This window comes from Mustela erminea, chromosome 9 (genome assembly GCF_009829155.1).
Source record: "Mustela erminea isolate mMusErm1 chromosome 9, mMusErm1.Pri, whole genome shotgun sequence".
Lineage (NCBI taxonomy): Eukaryota > Metazoa > Chordata > Mammalia > Carnivora > Mustelidae > Mustela > Mustela erminea.
In genome coordinates this window covers 46468134-46496115 of record NC_045622.1, presented here as the reverse complement: position 1 = coordinate 46496115, position 27982 = coordinate 46468134, and the positions used below count along the sequence as shown (strand labels likewise).

General features: G+C 39.1%; 1 protein-coding gene across 12 annotated transcripts in view; it reads right to left on the bottom strand.

Annotated features, from left to right (window-relative positions):
* Positions 1–27982, bottom strand: part of DLG2 (discs large MAGUK scaffold protein 2) — a 2075147-nt gene that overhangs the window by 562215 nt on the left and 1484950 nt on the right. For all 12 annotated transcript variants that reach the window (XM_032356653.1, XM_032356654.1, XM_032356656.1 and 9 more), the window contains one exon: positions 23249–23373. In XM_032356653.1, coding sequence (XP_032212544.1) covers positions 23249–23373 — 125 coding nt within the window. The remainder of the gene's footprint in view (positions 1–23248; positions 23374–27982) is intronic.

Here is a 27982-nt window from a genome sequence, read left to right as displayed (position 1 = left end):
GGCATGAAATGGGAATTTCAAAGGGAAATGATCATAGGACTGGGAATTACTTAGCCCATTCAGATGAATACTCTTTCTGCAGACAGAACTGCACATCAGTTTATGAAACGAGGTCCTGGTACCTCCCATCTGGGTCAGTGCAGTAGCTTCCTAGCTGCTTTTCCTGACTGCCAGGTTAAGTCGCCCCCCCTCCTCTCCATCCAGACACACCAGCCCAGCTTTGGCTTCTGGAAGCAACTCTATCATCATTTCCTCTCCCTCAACATTCATCAAGAGTTACTTAACCCATATAAAAGCTGTTTATCTTTGCATTACCAATGTCTGGCACGAGGTTGTCACTTACAAATGAATAAACATTACTGAAGGGACTCTAAATCTGACCCCTCTCAAGCCCCTGTTCTAGCTAATTCATATCATCATTGTCCTGAGAAGATAATGAGCTCATTCCCATCTCTGCATTTTATTTCATGGTGACTTGCAAAGCCCTAATCAAGACCAGCCTCATTCCAGGACATGTTTATAAGCCATAGCTTCATAAACTATTTCCTAATCAATCAAATCTCCATTGCACCTAATGAGTAAAGTATAAATACATGGTGGATTCTCACCAAAAAGCTATAGATAGACTTGGTGCCCCCACAGAACCTAAAAGTGAGTATACACATTAAGAAATACATTTAAGAATGTTGAATTTGATTTCTTGTTTTTCTCTATGCAACATGTTCCAATCCCAAAAGCAGGAATCAACATAATATGAACTTCATAATTATACATCTTCTCATTCTAATTAAATATGACTTAATGATATTGAAATTTTCAGTGAAAAGTTGAGAACCACAAGGAACGTGGTATTCTGGGAAGAATACTGAGTTATAACCAGATGTGAATTCTAAACCTGGTTCTGCCCCTTTCCAGTTAAATAGGTCATTATTAAACAACCCCCAATGTTAAGTTGGATTCAGGGATGTTAAATTCTCTTCTGGCTCTGGTGTTCTATAAATCTAAGTTCAAGGTCAGCTTATCCTGGCATCTATCTCTGTGTGAAAATCTGGAGTGCATCTCAAATGGAGAGGAATGCCAAATTATCCTCCTCTCTTCCCAATGAACAACTCTCTCCATTATTTTTTATTCTCTCTCAAGGTAAATTATTCCATCACCCAAAGTGGAAAGTGCTTCTTTCTCAACCACACATCCAATCTGTCACTTTTTGTTTGTTTGTTTAAGGTCTTCCCTTTATCTTCACTTACCCTATCTAAGATCTGGCTCTTATTATTAATTACCTGGATTCTGGGGGTGGGGATCAACCTCTTGCCAGTCTTCATGTCAGCTTTGCTCTTTATAATCCATTTTCAGTTTATTGCCAGGATGGTATTATTAAAAACACACCTGATTGCTTTATTCTTCTATTTAATAGTCTTTTAATTGCTCTCCACTGCCTACAGATTTTCAAGGATTTTGAAAAATCCAAGAAGCTCTTTCTTCAAATGAAATCTTTCTCAAAAGCCATATAGTGTATAATTGTATAAAACAAAAGCAGAGTTTCTGTAATTTCTGCATTGGGGAGGGAATGGTGTCACAGTGCAGCTTGGTGGAAGGCCTCATTTGTGACTTCTCAGAGGGCTCCAAGGGATCCAGAAAGAGGGCACGGCATATGACTGAGCTAGCGAGTACCGAAAGAAATCCAAGGCAAGCCCTCTCTCCAAGCCAAATGCCCTGGTGCTGTCCTGGGTCTGCTGAAGTGGGTATCTTTTTCTAATTGACGTGAAGGCTTTCTATAGGCCAGCGCCTACTCATGGGGCTCTGTGGGATATAAACTGAATCCTTTTTGGGTAAAGCTCACAGATCTTTACACAATAAACGGGTCTTTCTATAATTTGGCTGTGATTCACCTCCTCAGCCCTGTCTCCTGCTACGTCATTAACAGTTTCTTCAAACATCAAGTTCATAGTCTAGGACTGTCCCTCTGCCTGAATAACCACCTCCAGTCTCTACATTTGTCTAAGAACCTTACCCATCCTTTAAGACTAATGCCAATTCTGATGTAGCTTTTTGATTCAACAGGGAAGATAGAAAAACAAACTACTAAATTTCGGTATTTTAAGTTCTGTGGCGAGAGCAATATAGGATACAGGGTAACAAGAAGAAGTTGGCCTGATGAATAGAGAGAGAAGTGTTCCTGGAATAGTTTAGGCCGGTGAAGTGAGGACCACAGACCAAGTCTTCCAGACCTTGTAAAACCTGCTGAGGAATCAGAGTTGAACCTACAGGCAGTAGAAAGCCATTGTAGTGCTTAGCTAGAATAGATTTTAGGAAAAAAAAAAAAAAAGAAGAAGAATCTCTCTAGGTAGGATATAGAGGTAGGGAGACTTGCTTAGATTTCAGAGGTGGAGTTAGGGTAGAAGAAAGCAAAGACTGTTGTTAGAGGCTATTGTATAATCTGATAAAAGATTTGTTAGCCTGGGTTAAACCAGGCAGAGGCAATTAGATAGAAGGGAAGCGATGATGAGAGGGCTAATTCGAACCTACTAGATATGCTGATGGATATCTAGTAAGGGAGGTAAGGAAAAAGAGGAAATGTTTTGTTTAAACTTTTATATCTATCTATGAATCATGAGTCACATGAGAGAAATTCTATCTTAAATTCATTTTTTGTATCTTCAGTGTCTAGTATCATGCCTGGCACAGCAGGCAATGAATATATATTTGATTAATAAATGAATGAATTGTAAAAGTAGGGAAGTTAGTCAATGACATCTTTGCTGCCAGTATCTATGTTTTCCTCACCCTCTCCAGTGACCTTGCCCCATGAGAATGCTATGTCTTATGTCATCTTGTTTCTCTTCTATAAATAGAATCAACTCAAATGTAATCACTGGAAGAAACAAGCTATTATTCACAACTCTGTTTGCATTGGAAAAAAGAAAAAAAGAATTCCGGGAAGAGGCCAAGGTCTAAACAAATAAAAAGAGCAAGTAATCACAATGATAAGATCTCAAATATTAGTTGAGAAATGTAATATATCTGATATGCACAAAGATGCACCTTCAACCAACATTTACTGAGCTTCTGTTACATAGTGCCAGGTGCTGTGTGAGCACAAAGATACAGTGGTGGATGAGAAAGGTACAGATGGCCCCTGACATGGGGGTGGAGAGAAGGAGATTGACAAGAAGACCCTAATTATGTCATAAGGACAGCAGCCTGTTTCACTTAACATAAGACTAGCTCTAGCTTAAGTACATCTTCCAACCTTCAGAGTTGATGTTTTAATTTCAAGTTTTCATTTATTTTTCTCGTGATTGTCATAATTTTTGGACCTTAATTTCCATAGAAAGAGAATTCAGCGAGAATTCGAGTATATACTATGTGGCAAACTGCTTGCAATCTTGCTGCTTACTTTGCACTGTTCTTCACTTACCAGGAATATATGAGGTGCCCCCTGATGCTCCCCCATGGCGCGTTTACACTAGCTTATGAACCAGCTGATGTTCTGTACACTTCTACAGAGCAAATACATATTATCTGATGATAAGTGATTTCAGCAGTCCATAAGGTGTATAAAATATTTAAGAGGAAATTGTTGGCATCTTTGAAGACTCTTAAAATTGTAAATATTAAATTTCATGGTAAGTAAATTCATTGGTTGTTAAAGGGAAGCAATTCTCAGCATATGTATAGTTCAATAGCAAATAACATACCTCTCTAAATTCATTTATTTCTCTTTCTTTCTTTCTTGAGAGAGAGAGTGTGTGTGCACACACAGCGGGGAGGAGGGGAAGAGGGAAAAGGAAAGAACCTTAAGCACGAGACACAGGGCTCCATCTCATGACCCTGAGATCATGACCTGCACCAAAATCAAGAGTTGGACACTTAACTGATTGAACCACCTACGTGCCCCTATTTATTTTCTTATCTATTAGATTTTCCCCCACTAGAATTTAAGCTCTGTGAATTAAGATATCTTGTCTCTATTTTTTTATTGCCAGTGGCTGGCCCAGCTCTTCACAGTGGGCTCCCACCATCCATTCAGTTTTCCTGGTTCCCTCTCCTTCCCATACCCTGTGTCTGCAATCTATCATCAAGATCAATCTTGCGGGGCGCCTGGGTGGCTCAGTGGTTTAAGCCGCTGCCTTCGGCTCAGGTCATGATCTCAGGGTCCTGGGATCGGGTCCCGCATCGGGCTCTCTGCTCAGCAGGGAGCCTGCTTCCCTCTCTCTCTCTCTGCCTGCCTCTCCATCTACTTGTAATTTCTCTCTTTCAAATAAATAAATAAAATCTTTAAAAAAAAAAAAAAAAGATCAATCTTGCAAAATAGATCCCAATGCATCCATTTCCCTCCACCTCCACTACTACCATCCAGTCCAAGTAACCACGCTTCTACGTGGATGTGCTGGCTCACTGCTCCCACTCCTGTTCTCTACACGCAAGCCAGAGTACCTGATTTTTAAATGTGAATTGGATGGTGTTACTCACTGTTTCCTGAAGTCCTCCAACCTCTTCCTGTATCACATGAAATAAAATTGAAACCCTTTACCAGTCTTCTATGTCATTCCTGGCTCCCACTTCTTCCCATGCTCTCATCGTCTACCTCCCCGCCCCCTTGTCCCCTTTATTCTAACCACAATGGCCCTACTTTCTTCTAGTAGGTACCTAGCTCATCTCTGCCCTAGGGTACTTCATCTTAGTATTCCTTCAGCTTTGAAACTCTTTCCCTTATCTTGGCTTGGCTAGGTCCTTTTTGTCAGTAAGATCTTACCTTAAGTGTCACCTCCTTCAAGAAGCCTACCTTGAGCACCCAACTGAAAGTAGCCACCAGGAATTCATCCTACAACATTCTGCTTCATTCTTTTCATAGCATTTCTTACTTGTGATATTTTGTGTATTTATTGATTTCCTGCCCAACAGACAAAAATTTAAGTTCCTTAGAACAGAAACCTTGTCTTGTTGACCATCTTACTCTAGGACAGTGCCAAGCTCATAGCAGTCACTCAGTAAACAGCTGAATCGCAAATAGATTAATGAATGAAGGGATGGACGCATAAAGGGGAGGTCTACCTAACTTGGATTGGGTTTGTCAACAACAAAGTATACACAATCTTGCTATCCAGATTTGAATTCTGATAGCTCTAGTTCAAAGCCCTTCTTAAATTTAAACCCATAATTATCAGAGTTATTTAGTACTGGCAAAGGCTGTGAGCAATTTCCTATCCAGCAGATAATGCTAAATTGCTTAGAGGTAGTAATTTTTGAGGGTAGATGATTAGTGATGCTGTTTTTGACCTTTTCTAAGTTACAATAATCAGCTGTTATTGTTTATGTGATTTCATAATACCCATACCCCTCATCTCTTTCTGAGGCTAAATCATATTTCATAAAATAAATTCAAATTACTGTTGTGATGAAAACTCATGACACATTTTGAAACTGGTACTATTCTATGATTCTATAAAACCCAAACGAGTGCTCGCTGATTTAATGGTTGAATTGGTATGTTTGCAAATGGTATACTTAGTCCTTACACTTGTTCTCGGCTATGGAGGCAAAACTCAGAGGCCAGAGGATGGTAGCCAGAAGGGGTTACAGGCACCAAATAGGATGCTGCAGATATCTTCTCTCTTTCAGTAAATGGGTTTCATCTGATTCATAATTTTCTCTTTTAAAATACTAATAAGTCCATTGTTGTCTGTCATTACGCAGACGATGGGACTTTATTTTAGAGATAGGAAGAGCAGGGGAACAATGAGGGGTAATTTCATGGAAAAATTTATTAGAGGAGACCATAGGCACCAGGGCGGCAGAGAAGAGAAGCTTCCAGAAGATAAAGTGTAAGGGCCTATATAGCCAGAGCGATTCCGTCCAGTTAAACAGTGATGTTATTCATGCAGTAAAACTTAAACTGACTCTGCCCGCCTCCCCTAAGTCCCGGAAACCAGTCCCAGGTAACAAAGCCCAAATACAAGGGTGGGTCAGGTCGGTGGAGATAACAGCCCAAATGCAGGGATGAGTCCAGTCGGGCAAGGCGGAGACATCCAATCAGTGGGGCATGCATACTGTCTCCCTAGCTACCAAGGAGTGTGGGCCCCACCTTTTGGGCACCTTTTGGGTGCTAATTCTGACCAAAGTGATAGGCTAGTTCAAATAGCTACTATAGGGTAAACTGTAATTCAATTGGCCACCCGTGTGTGACCTAGCATGACTGTGCAGCTTTCTCTGTGTGTTACAATTTCATTGGCCACCTGTGTGTGGCCAGGCCCAACCACATGGCCTTTGCCCTATAAAAGTTTGCTGTATAAAAGTCTGTAAGGCAGGGAGGGGTCGCCTCTTTGTAAGAGACGGTCCTGGCCGGTCAGTTTGATTCTTGATGCTTGGCGCAAAATAAAACTTTGCTTGACCTTTGCTTTGTATCAGTCTCGCTCCTTTAATCATGGAACCATTATTGGGGGACCTTTCTAAAGGAGACCAGAAAGAGATCCAAAAGAGATCTACACATTTCATGGGACTCCTATGACAACAAATGTAGTAACCTCCAGAAACAGTGTTCATAAAACGTTTCAACAACATTATCTGTTTTATTCTCGAAGTCTGGAAATATGCCATGTAGGTAATTCTACGTCTTCAAGTGGGAAAACCTAAGACTTAGACAAGTTAAATAACTGACTCAAATTCACGTAGCAGATAAAAGATGGAAATAAAGGGGCTTCTGGGTGACGTAGTGTTCAGTGTTCAAGTGTTCAGCTCTTGGTTTCTGCTCCACTCATGATCTCCAGGTGCTGAGATCAAGCTCTGTGTCAGGCTCCATGCTCAGCCTGGAGTCTGCTAGAGATTCTCTCTCCCTTTCCCTCTGTCCCTTCTGCTTGCACTCTCTTTCTATCTCTAAAATAAATAAATAAATCTTTTAAAAGAGTTTTAAAAAATGGAAATAAAAATTACACATTCATCTTAGGGCTGCTGGTCTTATTTCCTTGCCATTTATCACTCCTGTTTATGCGGCTACCACTTGGTTCTTCTATGACAACTGTCTGCCAAAACCCTAAACCTGATTGAGCACAACTCTCTGTCTCCTCCATTGCCTCTTCCATAGCTCTGAACACTGAAGTGCTGGAGAAAATCAGTAGGTGACAGGAGTCATTATAAATTCATCATCTCAAACGCCTGGTCAGCTGGCTGTTCCTTGTTCTGCAATGATAATCTCTGAACCTGTTTTTTTTTTTTTTTCTTTTGCCACTTCCAGTGCATAAGTTTTCTTTCTGCTTCCAAGAGAGAAAAACTATCTGATGAGAAATCCCTCCATTGATTCTGCCAGATTTACATGCTTAACTACATGTAAGCCCATGTCCTCTACTCTCTTCCTATTGCAGTGGAGGAAGTGTCCCTTCTGACACCAAATGTCCATCAATTCATTTTTTTTTAAAGACCTTACCTGATCATTTAATCTCTTTATATCCTATATCCTTAAATCCCATTTCTCTACTTAGCCCAGTCCTGGAATATTCAAACATGTTCTGATATCTCTTACCTTCTGAAAATCTTTCCATTAATCTGACATGACCTCTTGGCTACTGTCCTCTTTCCTCTTTACAAATCAAATTTATCAAATGAGTTAATTACATATATTCTCTATTTCTTCCTTCCCATTCTTTCTTTACCCCATTTTAATCCTGTCTCCTCACAATGCCCCTAACAAGGAAAATACAGAAAATGTTCCTACTAAATTCACAAATCTGGTTTGGGCCAAATCTAACGCAGTCTCTTTAGTCCTGATCTTAGTTATCTTATGACAATGTTGAAGCCAGTTGCCTACCACTGCCTTGAAGTGTTCTTCTCCGGCCTGACCCTCCTGCCCATCTCCTTACCACTCTGATCACCCCCTTTTACCTCCTCATTTGAGTTCTCTTTCAATCTATTGACCTTTATACTTAGAAAACAAAAGGGAAAACAAACTATGCTCTTTTGTATGTTTTAAGTTGACATCTAATTTTTTCATTGGAAATTTAAATAATAGCAAAGGATTTAATTTCTGGTTTATTGTGAATTATAAAATTTATTTTCAATGGTTACATCATCATTTCAAATTTATATAGTGGAATGTAAATATATATCAATTTGAAATCCATGACCACCAATTTATTTTTTTTATTTTTTATTTTTTTTAAAGATTTTATTTATTTATTTGACAGACAGAGATCACAAGCAGGTAGAGAGGCAGACAGAGAGAGAGAGAGGAGGAAGCAGGCTCCCTGCTGAGCAGAGAGCCCGATGCGGGACTCGATCCCAGGACCCTGAGATCATGACCTGAGCCGAAGTCAGAGGCTTAACCCTCTGAGCCACCCAGGCGCCCATGACCACCAATTTAAAATATAAATTAACAAGAACTTTTGGAGGAATTGGAAATTTTCTTTTCTTTTTTTAATCTTGAATTTATGCTTTCATTTCAGTTTCATTCACCCTAATATATTCTATGTTCAAACATCTTATACAGATTACCCTAACATACTTATATAAAATAAAAACACATATACAAATATAAATCCTATGATTTTAAAAATTTCCTGTGATATAAGCCTCTAAATGTCAAAAAATTATTTTGACTGAGTTATTTTAATTATGAGAAATTGGGGGGGTGCACAAGCAGGGGGAATGGGAAAGGGAGAAGCAGGCTGTCACTTAGCAGAAAGCCTGATGTGGGTCTCAATCCCAGGACCCTGGCATCATGACCTGAGCGGAAGGCAGATGCTTATCTAAAAACAATAAAAATGCAATCATATTAGGGCTTCATTCCTTCGTGGAGTAAGTGAAGCATTTTAAAATTACCTCGTGTTTCCATTGATAAATATAAATTAAGGCTAATATAAAACAAGAGTCAGAATTTCTATTTTTCATTTCTACAAATCTTAGTGCTGAGAAAACTTGATCACAAAAACGAGTAGATGGAGATAGAAAGAGAACTTTGAATTCCTTCTAAGTAAAATGCCTCAAATCCTGTAAGCTATCATTAAAACTATTTTAATGATCTGTTAGATTATAATTCCTTTTCAATTTCATTAAGAGCAAAGAATGGGAAACCACATGACTTAAAGAATTTATTATCCATTAATTAATCATTAACTTCAATGATGAAAGTCATTGACTAACTCATCTGAGCCACATTATTTCAGATTATTCCTTTACACCTAGAAGTAAATTAATACTGTTAAATTAGTAGTAAAATAGCACTAAATAGCAAATAGAGCCATAGTGGGATTTGGGATGGTTAGGACATAATACCTTTCTTTTGTAAAATAGGATAACAATCACCATAAGCGGAAAAGTGGCAAAGAAAAACCCATGCGAAATGGCAGGCTACTTCTTGGAGAGGTATTTCTTGTTATTGTATACATTTTCAAGGAAGTCTCTAAATTTCCTTGACTTCAAAGTTTCACAGTTACGCTTCCAGCCAGATCTCTCAGAGTTCCCAAACTCTATGTTCGACTGACTGCATGATATATCCACTGGAAATTCCTCCCAGGCATCTTAAACCTAATCTTGTTCAAAAAAAGAACTATTAAACTTGTCTTCCAGCATTGATCCTCTACCAGTCTTTACCAATTCTCATGTTCCCACCTCAGAATCACTCCAATAATTCTAGTGGGTGGTCATCATGAAGTGAAGGCTGTTGTACACCTAGCACATGAAGTGGGGCCCAGGACGGAGAAGGCACTGCCGATTTGTCAGAGGGAATACAACCTCTTCTCACATCCAACTCCAATTAGTCGTTAAGCCTTTCCCAGTTTACACCTTCAGTTTATTTCAGAATCTGTCTCACTTCTCTCAGTCTTTTTGTCAGCATCTCGGTCCAAACTCCGATCATTCATCACCTGAACGATGCAATAGTTCCCCGAGCTGCTCCCCCTGCGTGTGCTCTTGTTAGCCAAGGCAGACTCCCACAGCAATCAGGGTGATCGTTATAAATAACAAATCAGTTCAGCCATTCTCTCACGGAAACATTCAACGTTTCGTGATGCTTTTCAAGGGATAAGGAAAAATTACTATGGCATGATAGTATGCTTTCTCAGGTGCAACTCTTTCTTTTCATCTCGGGTCTGTCCACCCTCACTTCCCAGCTCTAGTCCCAGTGGACTGGCCCTACTTGCCTTAAGGCTTTGGACATACTCTCTCTGCCCAGAGACTCCTCCACCCCTTTTCTCTCTGCTAGTACTCACCTTGTCCGTCTCAGCTTACATACCTCCCCTCTGCAAGGTTTCCTTGAATATACCCCTAGGCTAGGTCAGGTCACAGAACAGCGCATGTGCTTTCCTGTCATAGGGCTCACTTCCACTCTATGTCCCCTGTGAGAAAGCACTGACAGCACACATCCTGCTTTTCCTGTTTCCTGCTCTATCCCAGCTCCAAGTGTCTGATACATAGCAGAATACTCAGGAAATACTTATAGGACAAGTGGGTCACAAGTCGTGCTTTGCCCCTTATATTTGTCACTTCACTCAATTTCCCAACTTCAGTGAGTGCCACTGGAGTTGATGACAGTGGTATAAGCCCACTCAAGATCTCTCACCCCACTACACTGAAAGTCCTGAGGCTACCCCTTCCCATTCCCCACATTCATGCAAAAACGTTCTGCCCACATTTTTTTTGACTCAGATATGCATGTTCCATGCCCCTAACTGAATGCCAGAGACACGGGAATGCTGAGATGAGTTTATGGCAATAAAGCAGCTCTGGTACTCTAATGCCCCGTACAACACATTAGTCAAGATAGTATCTTTAAATGAAGCTCTAAAATATATGTATTTTGACAATAATACATGTCTGAGATAATGAATATTAGAGTTTATTTGTGTTTTAGTACAGTCATAAACAAAGGAACCAGATAATAGTTCCTTCTTTAAGTCATTGTTTTCTGAAAGGAAGAATTGCTTTTTTTTTCCCGCCCCCAATGGTCATGTTTTTCTCTTTAGTAATTTACTACTAAATTAGACTATAATATTTAAAGGAGTTAATGGAGGGAGGAGTAGAAGGGAAATAATACCAGCATTTTAATTAGTAATAGGGTATTGTAGATTTTAAATCATGCCCCTGATGTCTGTGTGCTAACTACCAGACTAACTTGCATAACTAAAAATGATTTGGGTCCAAATCCTCGGTGTTTACTGACTAATTCTAGGTCACTTGCCTGAGGTTGACTTGTAAATTGTCTTAGCTCAGGGTATTATATGGATACTGTCTTGGATGCTAATATTCTCCAGAAGCTTTGTGTTACTCAGTAAAAACTATTGTTGCTAATTCATTCAGCTATAATGCAAAAGAAAACTTCTGGTTTATGATTAAAAAACAAACAACAACACAAAACAAATGTAATAAGGAGTACTAGAGCCAGTCTGCAGACATTTCAAACTCAGTTGTATGTGGTAAGTACTTGATCCAGGAACAGTTAACCTGATTCCCTCTAATATTTGTGAGATTTTAAAATATTTTTTATTTATTTATTTGACACAGAGAGAGATCACATGTAGGCAGAGAGGCAGACAGAGTGGGAGGGGGAAGCAGGCTCCCTGCTGAGTAGGGAGCAGGATGTGGGGTCCGATCCCAAAACTCTGAAATCACGACCTGAGTCGAAGGCAGAGGCTTAAGCCACTGAGCTACCCAGGAGTCCCCATCTGTGAGATTTTTAACTTTCTTCCACAAAGATGTTCATTGCAATGTAATAAACAATTTAAATATCCAAAATAGGGTAAAAGTTAATGTTACACCTATATGATATGAAACTATGAAGCAATTTAAACTAATGTTTGCAAAGTATATTTTCATGTAAGGAAATGCCGGTATTGTGATAGCAAATGAAAAAGGCAGGATAAAAAATTCAACTATATAAAAACATGCACCAAATGTGAAGGAATATAATAAATACATCTTTTTGATGATGAGATTATCATGATTCTAACTTATTTTCTAAATGTCTATATTTCCCAAATTTTTTACAATGAATGTGCATTATTTCCTAACCAGAGAACTGCATTATGTTCAAAAACAAAATTATTTAATCTTTCCATGTTCCTTTCATATAGAGTTGTATTGTGACAAAACCTCCAATGCAAGTCAGTCAATTCCTGAAGAGCTTAGAATTTGAGTGTCACTTAGGTGGGTTTGAACTTTCAACTTTTCATACTTTCACATGGGATGTTGGCATGGCTCTGTGTTCCCAGATATTTAAATATGTGTTCAGTTTTTGATCTGCAGATAATTGCAGTCATGTGCTATGGTAGGAAGAACATAGATTGTAGAATTAAAAAGACAGGATTAGAATTTTGGCTCAGCCACTTGTAACTTAGCCTCCTTGAGCCTTCATAAGTTAATGTAATAAGGTTGAGAAATAGCAGCTCTTATCAGTCCCAAGTGTCTATTATGGGTAAAAAACATTGTTAGATGTTATAGGAGATAGAATATTAAATAAGTACCATAAGATTTCAGACATACAGAATGGTGGCATTTTAAGCTGGTTTAGAGATTCCCATGTTTTTTCTCTTCAGATATAGTTGTCAAGAAAATAACTCAGTCATTTAAAGCAAGTACATGTGTTACCATTAAAACAAAGCAAAACTGGGGCCCTCATGGTTCAGTTGATTAAATGTCTGCCTTTGGCCCAGGACATGATCCCAGGGTCTTGGGATCGAGCCCTACACTGACCCCCGCGTTGGCCTCCTTTCTCAGCTTCTCTCTCTTCCCTCTGCAGCTTTCCCTGCTTGTGTGCTCTCTTTCTCTGTCAAATTAATAAATAAAATCTTTTAAAAAAAGAAGACAAAGCAAACCTTATTCTCTATAAATTAGAATGGAGGCAATAGTTAATACTGTGAAATTTAATATGAGAAACCCAATAAGCCAATAACTCTACCAATAACATACATATCCTATTTATTTTGTTTTTACTGGACCCCAAAGTCAATGAATACATTTCTCTTATTGTGCCTGCCAAGTAACTTTTAAGGGATTAATGTTCACTAATGATCACCTTACAGGGAGTCAATAATGCCTAGGGAGAATGACCACTTAGGGTGGACTCCCCCTCTTCCACAACAGACATATTCTGGAATTCCCTGACTTTTCTGGCTGTGTAAACCACTCTCCCAAGTTCAAGTTCCAAAGGGTTAATGGTTCAGGCTTTGTGCACAACCTTAGACTCAAAAGTGGTAGAAGAATGACTGTTTGCAGAAGGTGTAGATGAAGCTTGGATGTGCAGTGACACAGCAGTGTCCTGGGCATGTCCCCACCCTCCCCGTGGTGCAGCAGGGAGCTGGGAGCAGGAAGAGAAAAGGCTGGTGAGGGGCTGTGAGCTGGGGCCTGCTCTCCCTGTGCCTGGTGCAGAACTCTGAGTCTAACATTCTAAATTCTCACCTGCTTTTCCAGCCTCAGCTTCCTCTGGGAAACAATGCAATGTGGAGAGATGGGTGGGTGGAGGGCTTGGGAGGACAGAGGGATAGCTTGTCAGTAAAGATTGCCTGGCATGGACCTCACAGCATGGAGAAACTTCACACAGAAGATGATATATAAGTCTTCATTTTACTGTTACTTTTACCATCCCCTGCCCTGCGTAGGAGCTGAATGAATATTAAATAACCCCAACATTTTGATGATTTTGGCATCTAACTGTTAAGCTGATTTGTAATGACTTGATGCTTGCGCAAAGCTTACGACATTATTAGGTCTTTCTAAGTAATGTAACTTGTGACTGTGTAGAAAAAACATTCTTGAAAAATAACTATTGAACTAGAAATGAGGAGTTAGTTTGAGTGTTTTGTCCCCCTCCCCAAACTGTTCTATTTTGGTCTAGATCCCAAATAGCTATTTGCTAAAATCAATATCAAATATAGTTTCATAATATTAGAAAGACAACATGCCTTCTTGGGAGACTACCAGGAATAAATAATAACAAATACCTTATCAGCGTTTAGTGTCGTGATCAGCATTTTGCTTGAGGAATATAATGAAGATTGTGTCTTCTCAGAGCTACAGATCTAATCAAAACAAAGGGTTGATTTTTCTGACCATTCTAATGGCATTCTGGATGTCTCAGTCAACAAAAGTCAAATAATAACAATTTGACTTTGAAACAGAAAATTCCCGAAGAACTTCTATCCTACTCATTTTAAGGGAGAAAAAGGCTAAGATCAAGAAGGTTGTGTAACATTCTCAAGGCCTCTGAGCTAGTTAGTGGCGGAGACCCCCAGGTGTGTCTCTGTCCTTCACTAGAGCAGGGCATCTTATTAACTTTCAGTCTGACCTGGGAGTTAGAGTCTAGATGTACAAACAATGCCAGAAATTGCTCTCTACACAAGCAGGGGCTAGAATCAAATCAGAAAATTTAGAGTCCCATGAAACCAGTCTAAAGGGATATGAACCATCACATCTACATCTTACCAATCCCATTGTTCCTTTGCCAGGATCAGTATGTTCTTTTCTTCTTAAAGCAGGTTCGGTTAACTGAACTTTATAAAACTCTAGTCTGAATTAATCATCCTAAATTTTAAAACACTTAGTGATTTGTTTTTGGCTTTTGAAAATAAAAACTTTGCCTTAATTTTTCTAAAGTGTTAATGATTCAGTCAGTACCTGGGACACAAGGTCAAATATCTGTTCATTTTTCTAGGAAATGGGAGCATGTTGTGATATTTGCCTACTTTATTTATTTATTTATTTATTTATTTATTTATTTATTTTTAAAAGATTTTATTTATTTATTTGACAGAGAGAAATCACAAGTAGTCGGAGAGGCAGGCAGAGAGAGAGAGAGAGGGAAGCAGGCTCCCCGCTGAGCAGAGAGCCCGATGCGGGACTCGACCCCAGGACCCTGAGATCATGACCTGAGCCGAAGGCAGGGGCTTAACCCACTGAGTCACCCAGGCGCCCCTGCCTACTTTAAAGATTACTTAGACTTGCACAGGCATGGAGCCCAAACCATAGGTCCTCTCTCTTTCATGAATAGATTCTTTCCTAAAAGAGCTTTTCTAAATGGCAGAACATCAAATGAATTCCTTCTGTAATTTGGTAGCAGCAATGTGAAGAAGTCGTGAGTTTTCTAAAACTAGAAGGATAAATACTCATATTTGCAAATGATAAATATTTTATCCCAGAAAAGAATGACTGGATATTTTAAATAACAGCTTTATTGAGATACAATTCCCATATTTTAAAGTTTGGCTTTTTAAAGTATATAATCTACTGATTTTTAGTATAGTTGTAGAGTTGTACAATCATTAGCACAATCTAATTTTAGAACATTTCCATCCTGTCCCAAAGAAATCCCATACTCATTATCAGCCCCTGGCAACTGCTGATCTTCTTTCTACCTATATGAATTTCTCTATTTTGGACATTTCATAGAAATAAAAATTGTACAGTATGCGCCTTTGGTATCTGGCTTTCTTACATAGAACAGTGTTTTCACGTTTCATCTATGCTGTGGCATGCACCAGTTCTTCATCTCTTTTCAAGGCAGAACAATATTCCACTGTATGGATATACCAAATTTATTTATTCATTCATCTGCTAATAGATATTTGAGTTGTTTATACTTTATGGCTATTAGAAGTAATGTTTTTGTGTGGACGTAAGTTTCAATTCTCTTAGGTAATACCTTGGAGTAGAATTGCCATTCACATGGCAAATGTCAACTTTTGAGGAACTGACAGACTGTTTATCATAGTGGTTGCACTGTTTTGCCTTCTCATCAGCACTGCACGGGGCTTCTGATTTCTCCATAACCCAGCTAACATGTGTTATTGTTTATCTTCTTGATTATAGCCATCCCGCTGGGTGTAAGCTAGTATCTCACTAGAGTTTTGATTTGTACTTCCCTAATAAATATATATTAAACATCTTTTTATGTGCTCATTTGTCATTTGTATATCTTCTTTAAAGTAATATCTATTCAGATTTGTGGGAGGCTAAATAATCCCTCTCTCTCCCCCGTAAAAAGGTTCAAGACCTAATATCTGACTTGTGAATATACCTGTTAGGGATCAAAGAAACTCTACAGACATGATTAAACTATGGATCTTGAGGCAGGGAGATTATCCTGGATTATCTGGGTGAGTCAAGTGTGATCACAAGAGTCCTTAGAAGAAGGAAGCAGTAGAGCTACAGTGAGAGAAGACATATGATAACAAAAGCAAAGATTGGACTGATGCTCTCTGAAGATGAAGGAAAGGGTTATGAGTCATGGAATTCAGGTGACCTCAAGAAGCTGGGGAAAGACAAGAAAATGGATTGTTTCAATTATCCTTTGGAGCCTCTGAGCAACATCTTCAGTTTATTTCAGTGAGTCTGATTTTGGATAGCTGGCCTCCAGCACTATAAGATAACACATTTGTGTTATTTTAAGGCACTAAGTTTATGATAATATGTTCCTGTAGAAATAGGAAACTAACACAAAAATTTTTGCTAATTTTTAAGTTAGATTATTTGTCTTTTTATTTTTGATTTATAAAATTTCTTTATAGATTCTGGTTACAAGTCCCTTATCAAATGTATTATTGCATGTATTTTTGCCATTCTGTGTGTTGTTTTTAATTTTCTTGATGATGCTCTTCGAAGAACAAAAGTTTTTAAAATTGATGAAGTCCAACTTATCTGCTTTTGTCTTTTGTTGTTCTTGTTGTTATATTAAGAAACCACCACCTAATTCAAAGGTTACTCATGAAGATTTACTCCTGTGATTGACATAGAGTTAGTTTTTGTGTGTGGTATGAGGTAGAGGCCCAACTTAATTCTTTTGCATACAGATATCTCGAAGTCTTGGCACAATTTGTTAGAAAAAGGGAAGGGGGGAGGTATGTTTGCCATAAGGCTATTTTGTTTAATCAACTGAAGGATTTCTCTTATTAAATTGTATAACACTTGACCAAATTAGGAAAATTGTTAGAGATGCCTTTTCAGATATAAAAGACTGTACATGGGTACCTGGTATTTTACCAGTTTTGTAGATAAGATGATTCTTCTTGTTTAGAAATGTTCTCGTGTAGTTCTAAATTGTTGAGGTGACTACCAGTCACCATGGAACTAACTGCCAAGTGATTTTTTTCTGGTCTAACAGATTGTCGACATATTCGGGGCTGATAATATTGATAGAGAAAATCAAAGGACACAGGGCTGTTCCATCTCACTCCTTTACATTCTCGTAAGCAGACATGAAAGGAAATAATCTATAAGTATGAGTCCACTGAGAAGACCCTCCACCGGGCGCCTGGGTGGCTCAGTGGGTTAAGCCGCTGCCTTCGGCTCAGGTCATGATCTCAGGGTCCTGGGATCGAGTCCCGCATCGGGCTCTCTGTTCTGCAGGGAGCCTGTTTCCCTCTCTCTCTCTCTCTGCCTGCTTCTCCATCTACTTGTGATTTCTCTCTGTCAAATAAATAAATAAAATCTTTAAAAAAAAAAAAAAAAAGAAGACCCTCCACCAAATTTCTTTCCAAGGTGGGCGCTGGTATCATTTGCATTAAATAATGATGTTTTGCTTCTCATAAAGATGCTGTTCAGGGAAACAGTAAGATTTATGTCCTGCTTTACCCTCAAAACAATAATTACAGAAAAGTTCACTTGGTTTTGAAGACACTGAGAGTCTCTCTCTTTGAAAAATAGAGCATCATCATAGTCATTTTGTGCAATAATCAGTTGGATTATGATGTAAATTGATAGGTTGGACTTGGTGACTCATAAGGCTTTAATTTGCAATCATCCCAACTCATGAAAGTTCAATGTGGACAGGTAATCTAAAAAATTTAGCAATCTCTTATGCAGTTTTACTTACTTAAAATCTTCTATCCTTAAACAATCTGAAAGTTGGTCTTGGAAGTGATGCTTGGAAGTTGCTCTCTTTCCTCTGCCTGGTGCTTTTAATTTGTCCTTCAAATATTAAGTTTAGGTTTGTCTTCTCCATTTCCAAGGTACATGTTGTCTTTAGCTCCTAATGATCAATTTTTTTCTTTTTTTTTTTTCCCTTTGCTCCTTTTCTTCCCTTCTGTCTCTTTCTTCTTATTTTCTTGTTTTAAAATCACTAGTGAGTTAATGTATATGAATTAATGAATAAAATCAGAGAGTGATTGCCAAATGACAGCCAAAAGGACAATGTTCTGATTTATACATAGGAGTAGTATTCTTGAAACATTGATCCTTGACCTCTCAGCTTTGGTCAATATTCTCAAACCTCAGCGTGACCAATATTATTCTTGCTTAAAATCAACATGTATGCTGTGTTGGATTTTGTAAGGACAAAGCCAGCCTTACCCATAAAGAGACATGGAAGGAACAAATGAAGCAATGGATTTAAAGAAAACTTTTTTTTTTTTTCCTTTCATCTTGTCTAGGAATAGAAATTATTGTGCTGAGGGCTGAGAGATTAAATTGTGTCACTTGTCAGGAAACTGGCGAGCAGCCATCTTTTTTGCCTGCTACTACATGCTGCTTTTGTGCTATGGATGGGTTTAATAAATGCACTGTTGTGTAAAATGTCATTGCTGCATCGCCAAATGGAGACTGTCATGTGATAGTTCTTCCCCAGGATGACAGATCAATATTGGTCCGCAGCAATCCAGGGACTTGAAGCCACACAAAGGGCATTTTTATGGTTCAGAAACAAAAGTAGAAATAAAAATCACTCCTCAAAGCATGGAGATGTATCTATTTTGCTCTGGAAGAAAACCTAATGTTCTTTTCAAAACATTCTTACTTTAAAGATAGGCAACGTTATCAAATTTTAATGACTACTTCCCAAAAAAAAGAATACAAATAAATTGTAACATTTTTGAAAAGTTCAGTCTTATTGTTAACTGTTAAAGAAATGCAAGTAAAGCAAGGAAATACACCATTGTTTACCTTGGTAAACAGCCCCAAGTTATATATGTGTAAGTGCATGAGATTCTGAGAGCATATCATAAAATAACATTCCTGGTAGAAGTAAAATTTAGTACGATCTCTCTGGAAAGAAAGTTAGTAGTATGTATCAAAACTCTTTAATGTGTTCTTACCTTTTGGTCCTAAAACTTGACTACCAGAAATGTATTCTAAGGAAATTATGAAAATCAGGGTCAACAATGTCTTCTAAAAGATTGCCAGTTATTTAAAATGCTGAGAAACTGAAAATAAACTCGTAACAATGTAAGTGGTAAATATATTATTAAACAACAAAACACTTGTAGAGGATTTTAAAAAATTATCTAGGGAAATGTTTATTTAATAAGGTTATGAGAAGTTAAGTTAATGCTAAATGTATAGAGCATGATCTAAACAGAATTTCAAAAAAAATAGCAACAAAAGCCTAGAAATAAATGCACAAAACATGTTAATAGTGATTGACTCTGAGTAGTGTAAAAATAACTCTGTTGTATTTTGTTTAATTTTTGTCTACTCTTCTGCATTTTATCCATACCCCACAAAGAACAACTATCATATCCCCAAACACATATACACAATAAGTTATATTTAAAAAGAGGTTGCATAGGGAAAAGGTCACTGTCCAGAGAAATTAATCTAAACCATTATGTACTTACTTGTACTGCTCTTAATTTAGCCCTCATTCCCCATTTTCTCCCTAGTTCTGGCTCTTTCTTTCACTCTAGCTTAGACACTTATCACCAGCCATCAGATTAAACAGACTGCTACTCTTTCTCTCTTCCGGGCAGTGATTTCCCCCCTGCCATACCTTGCTATTCACTGTGCTTTTTGCCTCTTGCCTCCAGGTGTGTGAAGGGCCTGGGACAACCCGTGAGGCCTGCTCAGTGTTTCTGAGGTTTACAGTGTGGTCCCCTGGCAGAGGCCTGCAATGGACCCAGTCAGGAGGGAGTTTCTGAGTCAGAATTCCACAGTGTTCATATTCATTTTCTATAGTTGAGTGATAAACTACCACAAATTATAAAGTTCTAAACAACATACATTTTTCATCTCAGAGTTGTAGTGAGCCCGGGGTCAAGCACAGGTTAGTGGTGTTCTTCAGTCTGGGTCCCACAAGACTGCAAGCAGGGTGCCAAGGTTTGCTTTGTTTGTTTGCTTGGTTTTTCAGCTTCCTTTCAGGAGCATGGGGTCCTTTTCCAAGCTCAGGTGGCTATTGCCAGAATTTAGCTGTATCACTGCAACCTTCCATATCTCACTAGCCATAGGCTCTCAGCCCTCAAAAGCTGCCTTCAGGGCCCGCCATAGGGCCTCCTCGCTAGAGCCTCCCCCAACATTGAAGTTTGCTCTGTCCGGGCCAGCAGGACAATCTCTTGGGTTTTAAAGTACTGACTGGATTAGGTCAGGCTGACACAATACAATCTGTCTTCTGATTAACTCCAAGTCAACGGATTAGGGACCTGAATTACATTTGTGAAATCCCTTCTGCCATATCAAGCAATATTATCAGGAAAGTGATAGCTAGTCCTATTCACAGGTGCTTCCCACACTTGCGGGGAAGAGACCATAATGGGTGTGGTCACTGGGAATGATTTTAGAATTCTACCCCCAGGGTCCCTTCCTGGCTGTCACAGACTTGTGGCTCAAGTTCCGCATGCTGTTACATGGTTGGCTTGGCAGAATGAGCTGTGGGGAGCGCTTGGAATTCTATTCTGGTTCTTTCAGGGTTACCATTTCATTTAATCCTTACCATAGCTTCCTGAGATCTATGCTTCTATCTCCAATTTAACCAGTGAGCGAACTAGAGCACAGAAAGCTTAAGAAGAGTCCCAAGGTCACGCAGCTAGAAATCCGGGTCCTCTAACTCCAAAGAGTATGTTCTTTCTCTTACATCTCTCATCTGGGGCAACTCCTGAGACCTGAGCTCACTCTGGAGTCTAATCTCTTCAGGAAGAGAACTGCCTCTCATTTCATCTGTGTCTTAAGCCTGCACAGTCACTTTATATATGACGAACCTCATGCAGGAAGGCTTTTTACAATGAACTTGGAATTCCTAGAATGAGGTGTGTGCTAGGGTTCTATTGCTCATTGGAAAATCACCACCAATTTAGCAGCTTAAAATAACACCCATTTATTAGCTCACTGTTTTCATAGGTCAGAAGTCTGGTTCAGTGTGGCTGGAATCTCTGCTTAGATTCTTAGAGGCTAAAATCAAGATGTTAGCTGAGCAACAGTCTTATCTATCTGGAGGCTTTGGTCTTCTAAGCTCATTTGGTCGTGGTAGGACTCAGTTCCTACTACCTACCTCACTGGATGTTGTATCTAGAAGACTGTACGTGTTTATGTACATCTCTAGTTCTATCTGTTTTAACACAATGTTCCATAGGTATAAAAAGGTCAAAAAGTTTTTGGCTGCCTGGGTGACTCAGTTGGTTAAGTGGCCGCCTTTGGCTCAGGTCATGATCTCAGGGTCCTGGGATCCAGCCCCATATCGGGCTCCCTGCTCAGCAGAGAGCCTGCTTTTCCCTCTCCCTCTGCCTGCTGCTCTGCCTAATTGTGCTCTCTCTCTGTCAAAAAAATAAATAAAATCTTAAAAAAAAAAACTCAATAAGTTTTAGCTAGCATTAGATTATTCTCTTTCTAACTACTGAATGTCACTTCTAGCGGAACTTCCTTTTACCTCCACAGACATGAGACCGCCACCTAGATTTGCAAGCAAACAATGGCGGTATGGCTGCTTTTCATTCCTAACTGTAGGCCAAGCATGTTTAACATGAAGGCTATTCTATCCCAAATGTGGGCCCAGAATTCGGCTAAGAGAGGGAAGTTCCCCTGTTTCTAGGCAGAGCGGTGTGAGCTGTGGAGATCCCTTGTGGACTATCGATTTCAGAGCTGTCTTCTAACAACTCTGTTTCTAAATTTTGGAAAATGGTGCTTCCCCAGCGTTCAATATAAGCAAACCCAGTCCCCACTATGACTCAAGAATTACACAGTATCTGTTTCAAATTGTTCACTTCTGTAGCACGGATATTTCCTCACTCAGAAATTAATCTCATCAATTCAGTTTGAAAATTCTATTGTCAAAAAGCAGGGGTTTCCTGTGGGAGTGTCCCTCCTGTTTTTCATGTTGATGGGAGAGGCAAAAAAATCTGGAAAAAAAAAAGAAATCTGTGCTTCTCTTGCACAAGCTGTCCTAAGGAATCATTGCATCAGAACAGTAGCTAGGGAACAAAAGTGTCCTTGACTGTTTTGTAAGAAAAACAATAAACTAGTTTACTTATGTTTAATGGGGAAAAAAAAAAAAGAAAAACCAGACTGAGGACAGGCTACAAAGCTTGCATTTGTGATACTTAATTCACAGTCCACACTGTGGCTCCACGCAAGCTAGTTTGTCTTACCCAGAGGATTCTGCTTGTGCAACCCTCTCTCCTCTTACTCATTAATTTACCCTCCTACTTCATCTCCATGAATTAATTAATTACTTCAAAAACTCATTCATTCAACCAGAATTTACTGATTCGCTTCTCTATATAACTCCGTGGCCTGAGGGGATTCACAGTATAGTGGAAGGCCTAAAGAACACTGGGACATGTTTTTCTCCCCAGGGAAATCTCTTCTAATTGTTCCAATCTCCTATGCCTTGTAGTGGGTGCTTTGATCTCTGAGACAATTTTATATTATTTACTAATTGTCCCATGCCCCATACAATCTTCAGTTCTTTCAAGAGGGGGGCCCTGGGTCTAGCAGCTATGACTCTATGCTGAGCTCCATTTACGAACTTAACCTCGTATATGGTCCTCATCCACGTGAAGTTGGTTTCTCTCCTTGTTGGGATAACCTGGTCCTTTCTCCCTCCATGTTCTTGTTCAGATTTATGGGGTTCGTGAAAACTCAATTATTTTTTAAGACCCAGAATAGAATCTTCCTGTGGAATAGTTTTTAGACTCTGTTCAAACTCCTGGAGAAAGGCCTTATAAATGGTCACCGAGTCGATGAATATCCACAGTATGTATACCATTGCCTTATTTGCTAATTCTACTTACAGTATAGTGTTTTTTTGATACATTTTATCGTTTGCTCTCCAGCTCTGGGTATTCTCCCTTCAAACCAGAATGACGGCCACATGGAACAAAAATTTATCTGCGTATCTTCCTTACAGAGCCAGGTGAACATGGTGCCCATCAACAAACACAAATTAAATACTAGTTGAATTTTAGTTAAGTAAGAAGAAATCTGTGAAGTCATTACAGAAAGCTTGCTTTGACAGCCATTTCTTTCAAGTACAGAGCTTTGTAAAATTATTATTCTCCGAAGGTATAAACATGTCTCATTGATGTGGCAGATTTACCTTCCAAATAATTCTAACGTTTCAGAGCTTTACCTGAGTCTGCCATCCTCTGCAGCAGCACCACCCGGTATAATCTTCGTAATAAATATGCCAGGGTCATCTCCAATGTGGGGATTATCTGTCCCTCCAGCAATACTGAATCCCAGGCCAGAATTCCCCTGGAGAAACAATAAGTAGACATTAAATGATATGGCTGTCACCTAAACCTAGTTCCTCTTGCACTCGGTGTTATCATCTTACTACTGAAATGGAAATCAGGTGATAACAGTCTTCCATGCAAAGCTATAAAGTGCACTGTCAGCAGACAAAGGAAGGTCAGGAAAAACACTCAAGTTTGTCTCTGCATTGCAAGAATTGAAGAGGCCTTACATTTTTGCTTATTCAAAGGGTCTTAAAATGTTGCTTTTAAGAAAAGTTTCTTTTATACAGCAATTAAAATGATCATTACAATGTAGGAAATAAAGCTTATAAATTGTGTTATATACAAAAATACAAAAACATTAGTGTCAGTTTTAAAAATTATACATAGGTAGGAAAAAGAAATGGAAGGAAACGAGTTGCATGAAAATTGATTTGGTAGAGTAGTGAAATTTGGCTGTTTTAATTTTATTTCCAGTACTGTTATGCATCAAATAAGTGTGTTCCTATATAACAAGAAGCTTTGGCTTCAGAAGGCAGGTCTCCCTTCTAGAGTTATAATAAATGTGAGATATTTTTCAGTAATAAACAGATTTTAATTTGCAATAGATATTGACAAGGAAAGTATTACCACCACAGCATGTAAATTTGATAGTTTATATTCTAATAAAGCTTTCATACTTACTCATGCAGATTACAGTAATTGATATCCAATGTACATACAACCTTCTGAAATCTGTATATAAGACATAATTAAAAGTCTTCCCCAAATTCACAAACCATCTTACTTGACATATTTATTATTTACATATTTTTCTTTAATTTATATCTTCCCGACTACATTATGTTTCCATATTATGTTCTGATGTTTCTTCTAAATCACATGTTATTTAAGCCATATCCATATACCTAGGTAGTGTTTATAATTATCCATTTAAAAAGACTAAATAATATTTCATCAAGGTTATATCCTATTATTTATTTAACCAGTCCTCTATCACTGGATATTTAATTTCACTACAACCAAGATAGCTTACTAAATTTACAACTACTTGATTAATTCCTGCTCTTGGATAAAAAGAAATGAAGACTAAGAATTTAGTAGCTAATCCAGAAAAATTAATTAAGGCACTGTCAGAAAAGTTCAGTGTCAAGATAAGATCAGCTATAACTTGACAGTTGTATCCCTACGAATGTACGGTAACATTTAGCAATTTTTATTGACTGAATAATAAAAATTCCAGAAGGCTGATTTCACAATTATACATTTATGTTGAAAAGTTGAAATTAATAATTAAACCATAACAACTAAAATCCCATGCCTTTATACTTCTGACATTTCTCTAATTCTGTTTTTCTTTGAAAAAATGCAATGTTCACTGAACAGAGATATTACTCAGTAGCAGTCATGCAATCATAAACTTATTTAATATTTGTTACACACCAGCACTGTGCCTGGCACTGGACTAAGTTCTGGGAAATACAGCAGGGAATATGTCAGTTGATGAGGCACAAGAAGAGAAAGTACAGAGTGTAGGAGTGGCGGACGGAGGAAGGAAGCACAGGGAGTTTTCCAGAAGGTGAAAAGCACTTAGTTACTCTTAAGAGGGTCAGGATGGGAATGGGGAGGCAGACAGAATATTTCAGTCTAAGGAAGAACACATGTAAAATCCCTGAGGTGAGAAAGGGTATGCCACGTCCAAGACATAGACAGGAAGGCTTGAATTAAGAAAGCAAAATGAACTGGATGAGATAAATATTTACCGTGAGTTCAAGAGAACCTATTCTTGGCTTTAAGTACCTACTGATACCAGATGACTCTACCGGTATGGCTGAGCAGCTACTAAGGGTAAGGCTACAGGGAACAAGACCAGATGATTTCTCCCTTCACGGAATCCAAGGAAGAGCAGAAAAGGCGGTGATATTGGGCATCTGGTAATCAATACATTTTCACTGTAACATCAACTACATTGTCAGGACAGCATTAAGGTGACTTACAAGGTAGTTTCTCTATGATCTAGAGATCCTTTGGAAGATCCTTTTGGAAGGAAAGAATGGGAAGATGAGTATCCTCATTGTAATTTGGGTCTAGTTCCATGAATACCAACTGGAGTATACTGGTCTTACTAGAGTTGGCCCCTTGGATAATCATTTCCTGCATAAGGGGGTAGGGAAAGAGGCAAGCACAGGCTGGGAAGTACACAAATGCTTTCTCCTGACAATATCAATATTTTTGGAGAGGGCACTCAAAACTTTGCCATTTGTAAAACATATTCACTCTCTAGCTCTTACCCTTATCATCTTCATTTCTAGTTTTGCACTTTTACCCCCAGGAGTACTCAGCTGAGCTGCTGGCTCTTTTCCTGCACAGCTGACACCATGACTTGTCTCTTGGCCTTTGCTCACGCTGCTTTCTCTACCAGAAACTTTCTACTACTCCTTTGCCTGGTCCACTTCTACCTATTATCCAAGATAAGGCTCAGAAGGCATGTGCTACAGAAAATATTAAAAGATTACAACTCCATTTCTCTGGGTAATTCAATCCTCTCTTAAGTCTTTAAAGATTTCTGTGTTTATCTATGCCATGCACTTTACTATTTTGAGTTTATATATTTCTGAGTCTGTCTTTCCTTTAAAGTAAGGAAACTGTGTAATATTCACTTTTGTTCTTGGTACTTTCTCTGGCACACAGTACTGTTCAGTAAATAACTGACGAATGAATGAACCAACAAACCTACTGAGAATATTCAATATCTAAAGGGAAGACACAGAAAGGACACAGTAAAAGCCCACAGTGTGTTCAGATATCTAATATACAAGTAGAAGCCATTTTGTTCAGTGTTCTGCAAGAATAAAAATGGAAAGCTCAGGTATTCGAATTATGGCTTAGCTGAAGGATGACTGATGAGACAAAACTGTCCAAACTGGGGGGAGAGGCCGCTCTGGAAGGGAAGGAGGAAGGTTCACTCATAGAGCAGCTGCTTTGTTGCTGGACGTAAGGGACCTGAGCATTTCTGGGGAGGTTAAACTGCACAACTTCAAAGGATTCTTCTGGATCTTTGGCTAGATTTGTAGGAAACCTATTGTTGCAAACAAAGAAAAAGGGACGTGCAGCGGTAGAAGTAGATCACCATTGCATTTTTAAAGCTTATCCTGTGAATCAACAGATCTTTGAAGGGATAGTTTTTGATGACAATCTAGCAACCAGTACTGTTTTTAGAATTGACCCTGATAAGGAGATCTGGTGGCCTTTGGATCCTAACACACATTCTCCTACCCTCAAATCTACTCTGAGGAAAAAGAAAGAATGGATCAGGAAATCTGTAATGAACAGTGGTAAGTAGAGGCAGAGTGTAACTAGACCTGTGTTTCCAGTCTCACGGATTTCCAAAAGCAAATTTTGTGTTTCATTTAAAACCAGCTGGGCCTGGCCGGTCACCACGATTCTTTAGAGGATGTTCACGTGACTTCAGCTAAGGACGTTATTTAAAGTGTTTTCCTGTCTCTCCTTATTGTTCTCTCCCAGCCGTCCCTTTCAGGTCTTTGCTACCAGCCAGCAGCATTCAGTGGAGAGAGGGACAGATAACAAGCAACAGTGAAATTAATGCCTGCTGTTCTCCACAGCTGAGTCACTCCAGTCCCCTGACAATCATCGCGGAGCCAGCCAGCTGCAGGGCCAGACCCCAGAACCTCTCAGTTCCAAGTGGCGATCTCTCCATGTGAATAGGCAGACCCCTGGCTGACACCCTTTAGATCCTGGGAATTGTGGCTAATTAACCGAGTGTTGATACTTGACCCAGTCCATGGCAACTGTGAGGTGCCACGCTTGTGAGGGCAGTCCCTGTACAGGGCTCTGGGTAGCTGCCGTTCCCCTGCAGCTGGGTACATTCCATGACTGACGAATGTGGCTGGCATGAACCATTCTTTCTCCTGGTTCCTAATTCTCCACATTTGCTGATTCTCCCCCAAGAGCAAAGTCTGCTGCCTAGTCAAATGGCACTTTCTCTTTCCTGTACTATATTCTATCTCTTCTCAGAAAAAGAATCAACTGAAAGCAAAGACACTTTACTGATGGTTGCAAATATAAATATAATATTCTGAGAAAAGTTCCTCTTTCATTCAAAGTGTTTCTCTAAGTGAAAATTATTCCCAGGGCGCCTTGGTGGCTCAGTGGGTTAAAGCCTGTGCCTTCAGCTCAGGTCATGACCCAGCATCCCGGGATGGATCCCGCATCGGGCTCTCTACTCAGCAGGGAGCCTGCTTCCCCTCCTCTCTCTCTGCCTCTCTGCCTACTTGTGATCTCTGTCTGTCAAATAAATAAATAAAATCTTAAAAATCTTAAAAGAAGAAAAGAAAATTACCCCCAAAATGGGGTTATAAAAGAAGATAAAATATCATAACCATAAGCATGTATAGAATTTAAAAATATTTATTTGAGAGAGATAGAGAGCTTGAGCAGGGGGAGGGTCAGAGGGTGAGGAAGAGGGAGGAAAGCAGACTCCCTGCTGAGTGCAGAGCCCAAAGTGGGGCTCAATTCCATGACCCTGAGATCATGACCCAAGCCCTAGCCAAGAGATGGATGCTTAACGCACTGAGCTACCCAGGCACCCCTATAGAATTTTCTATTTA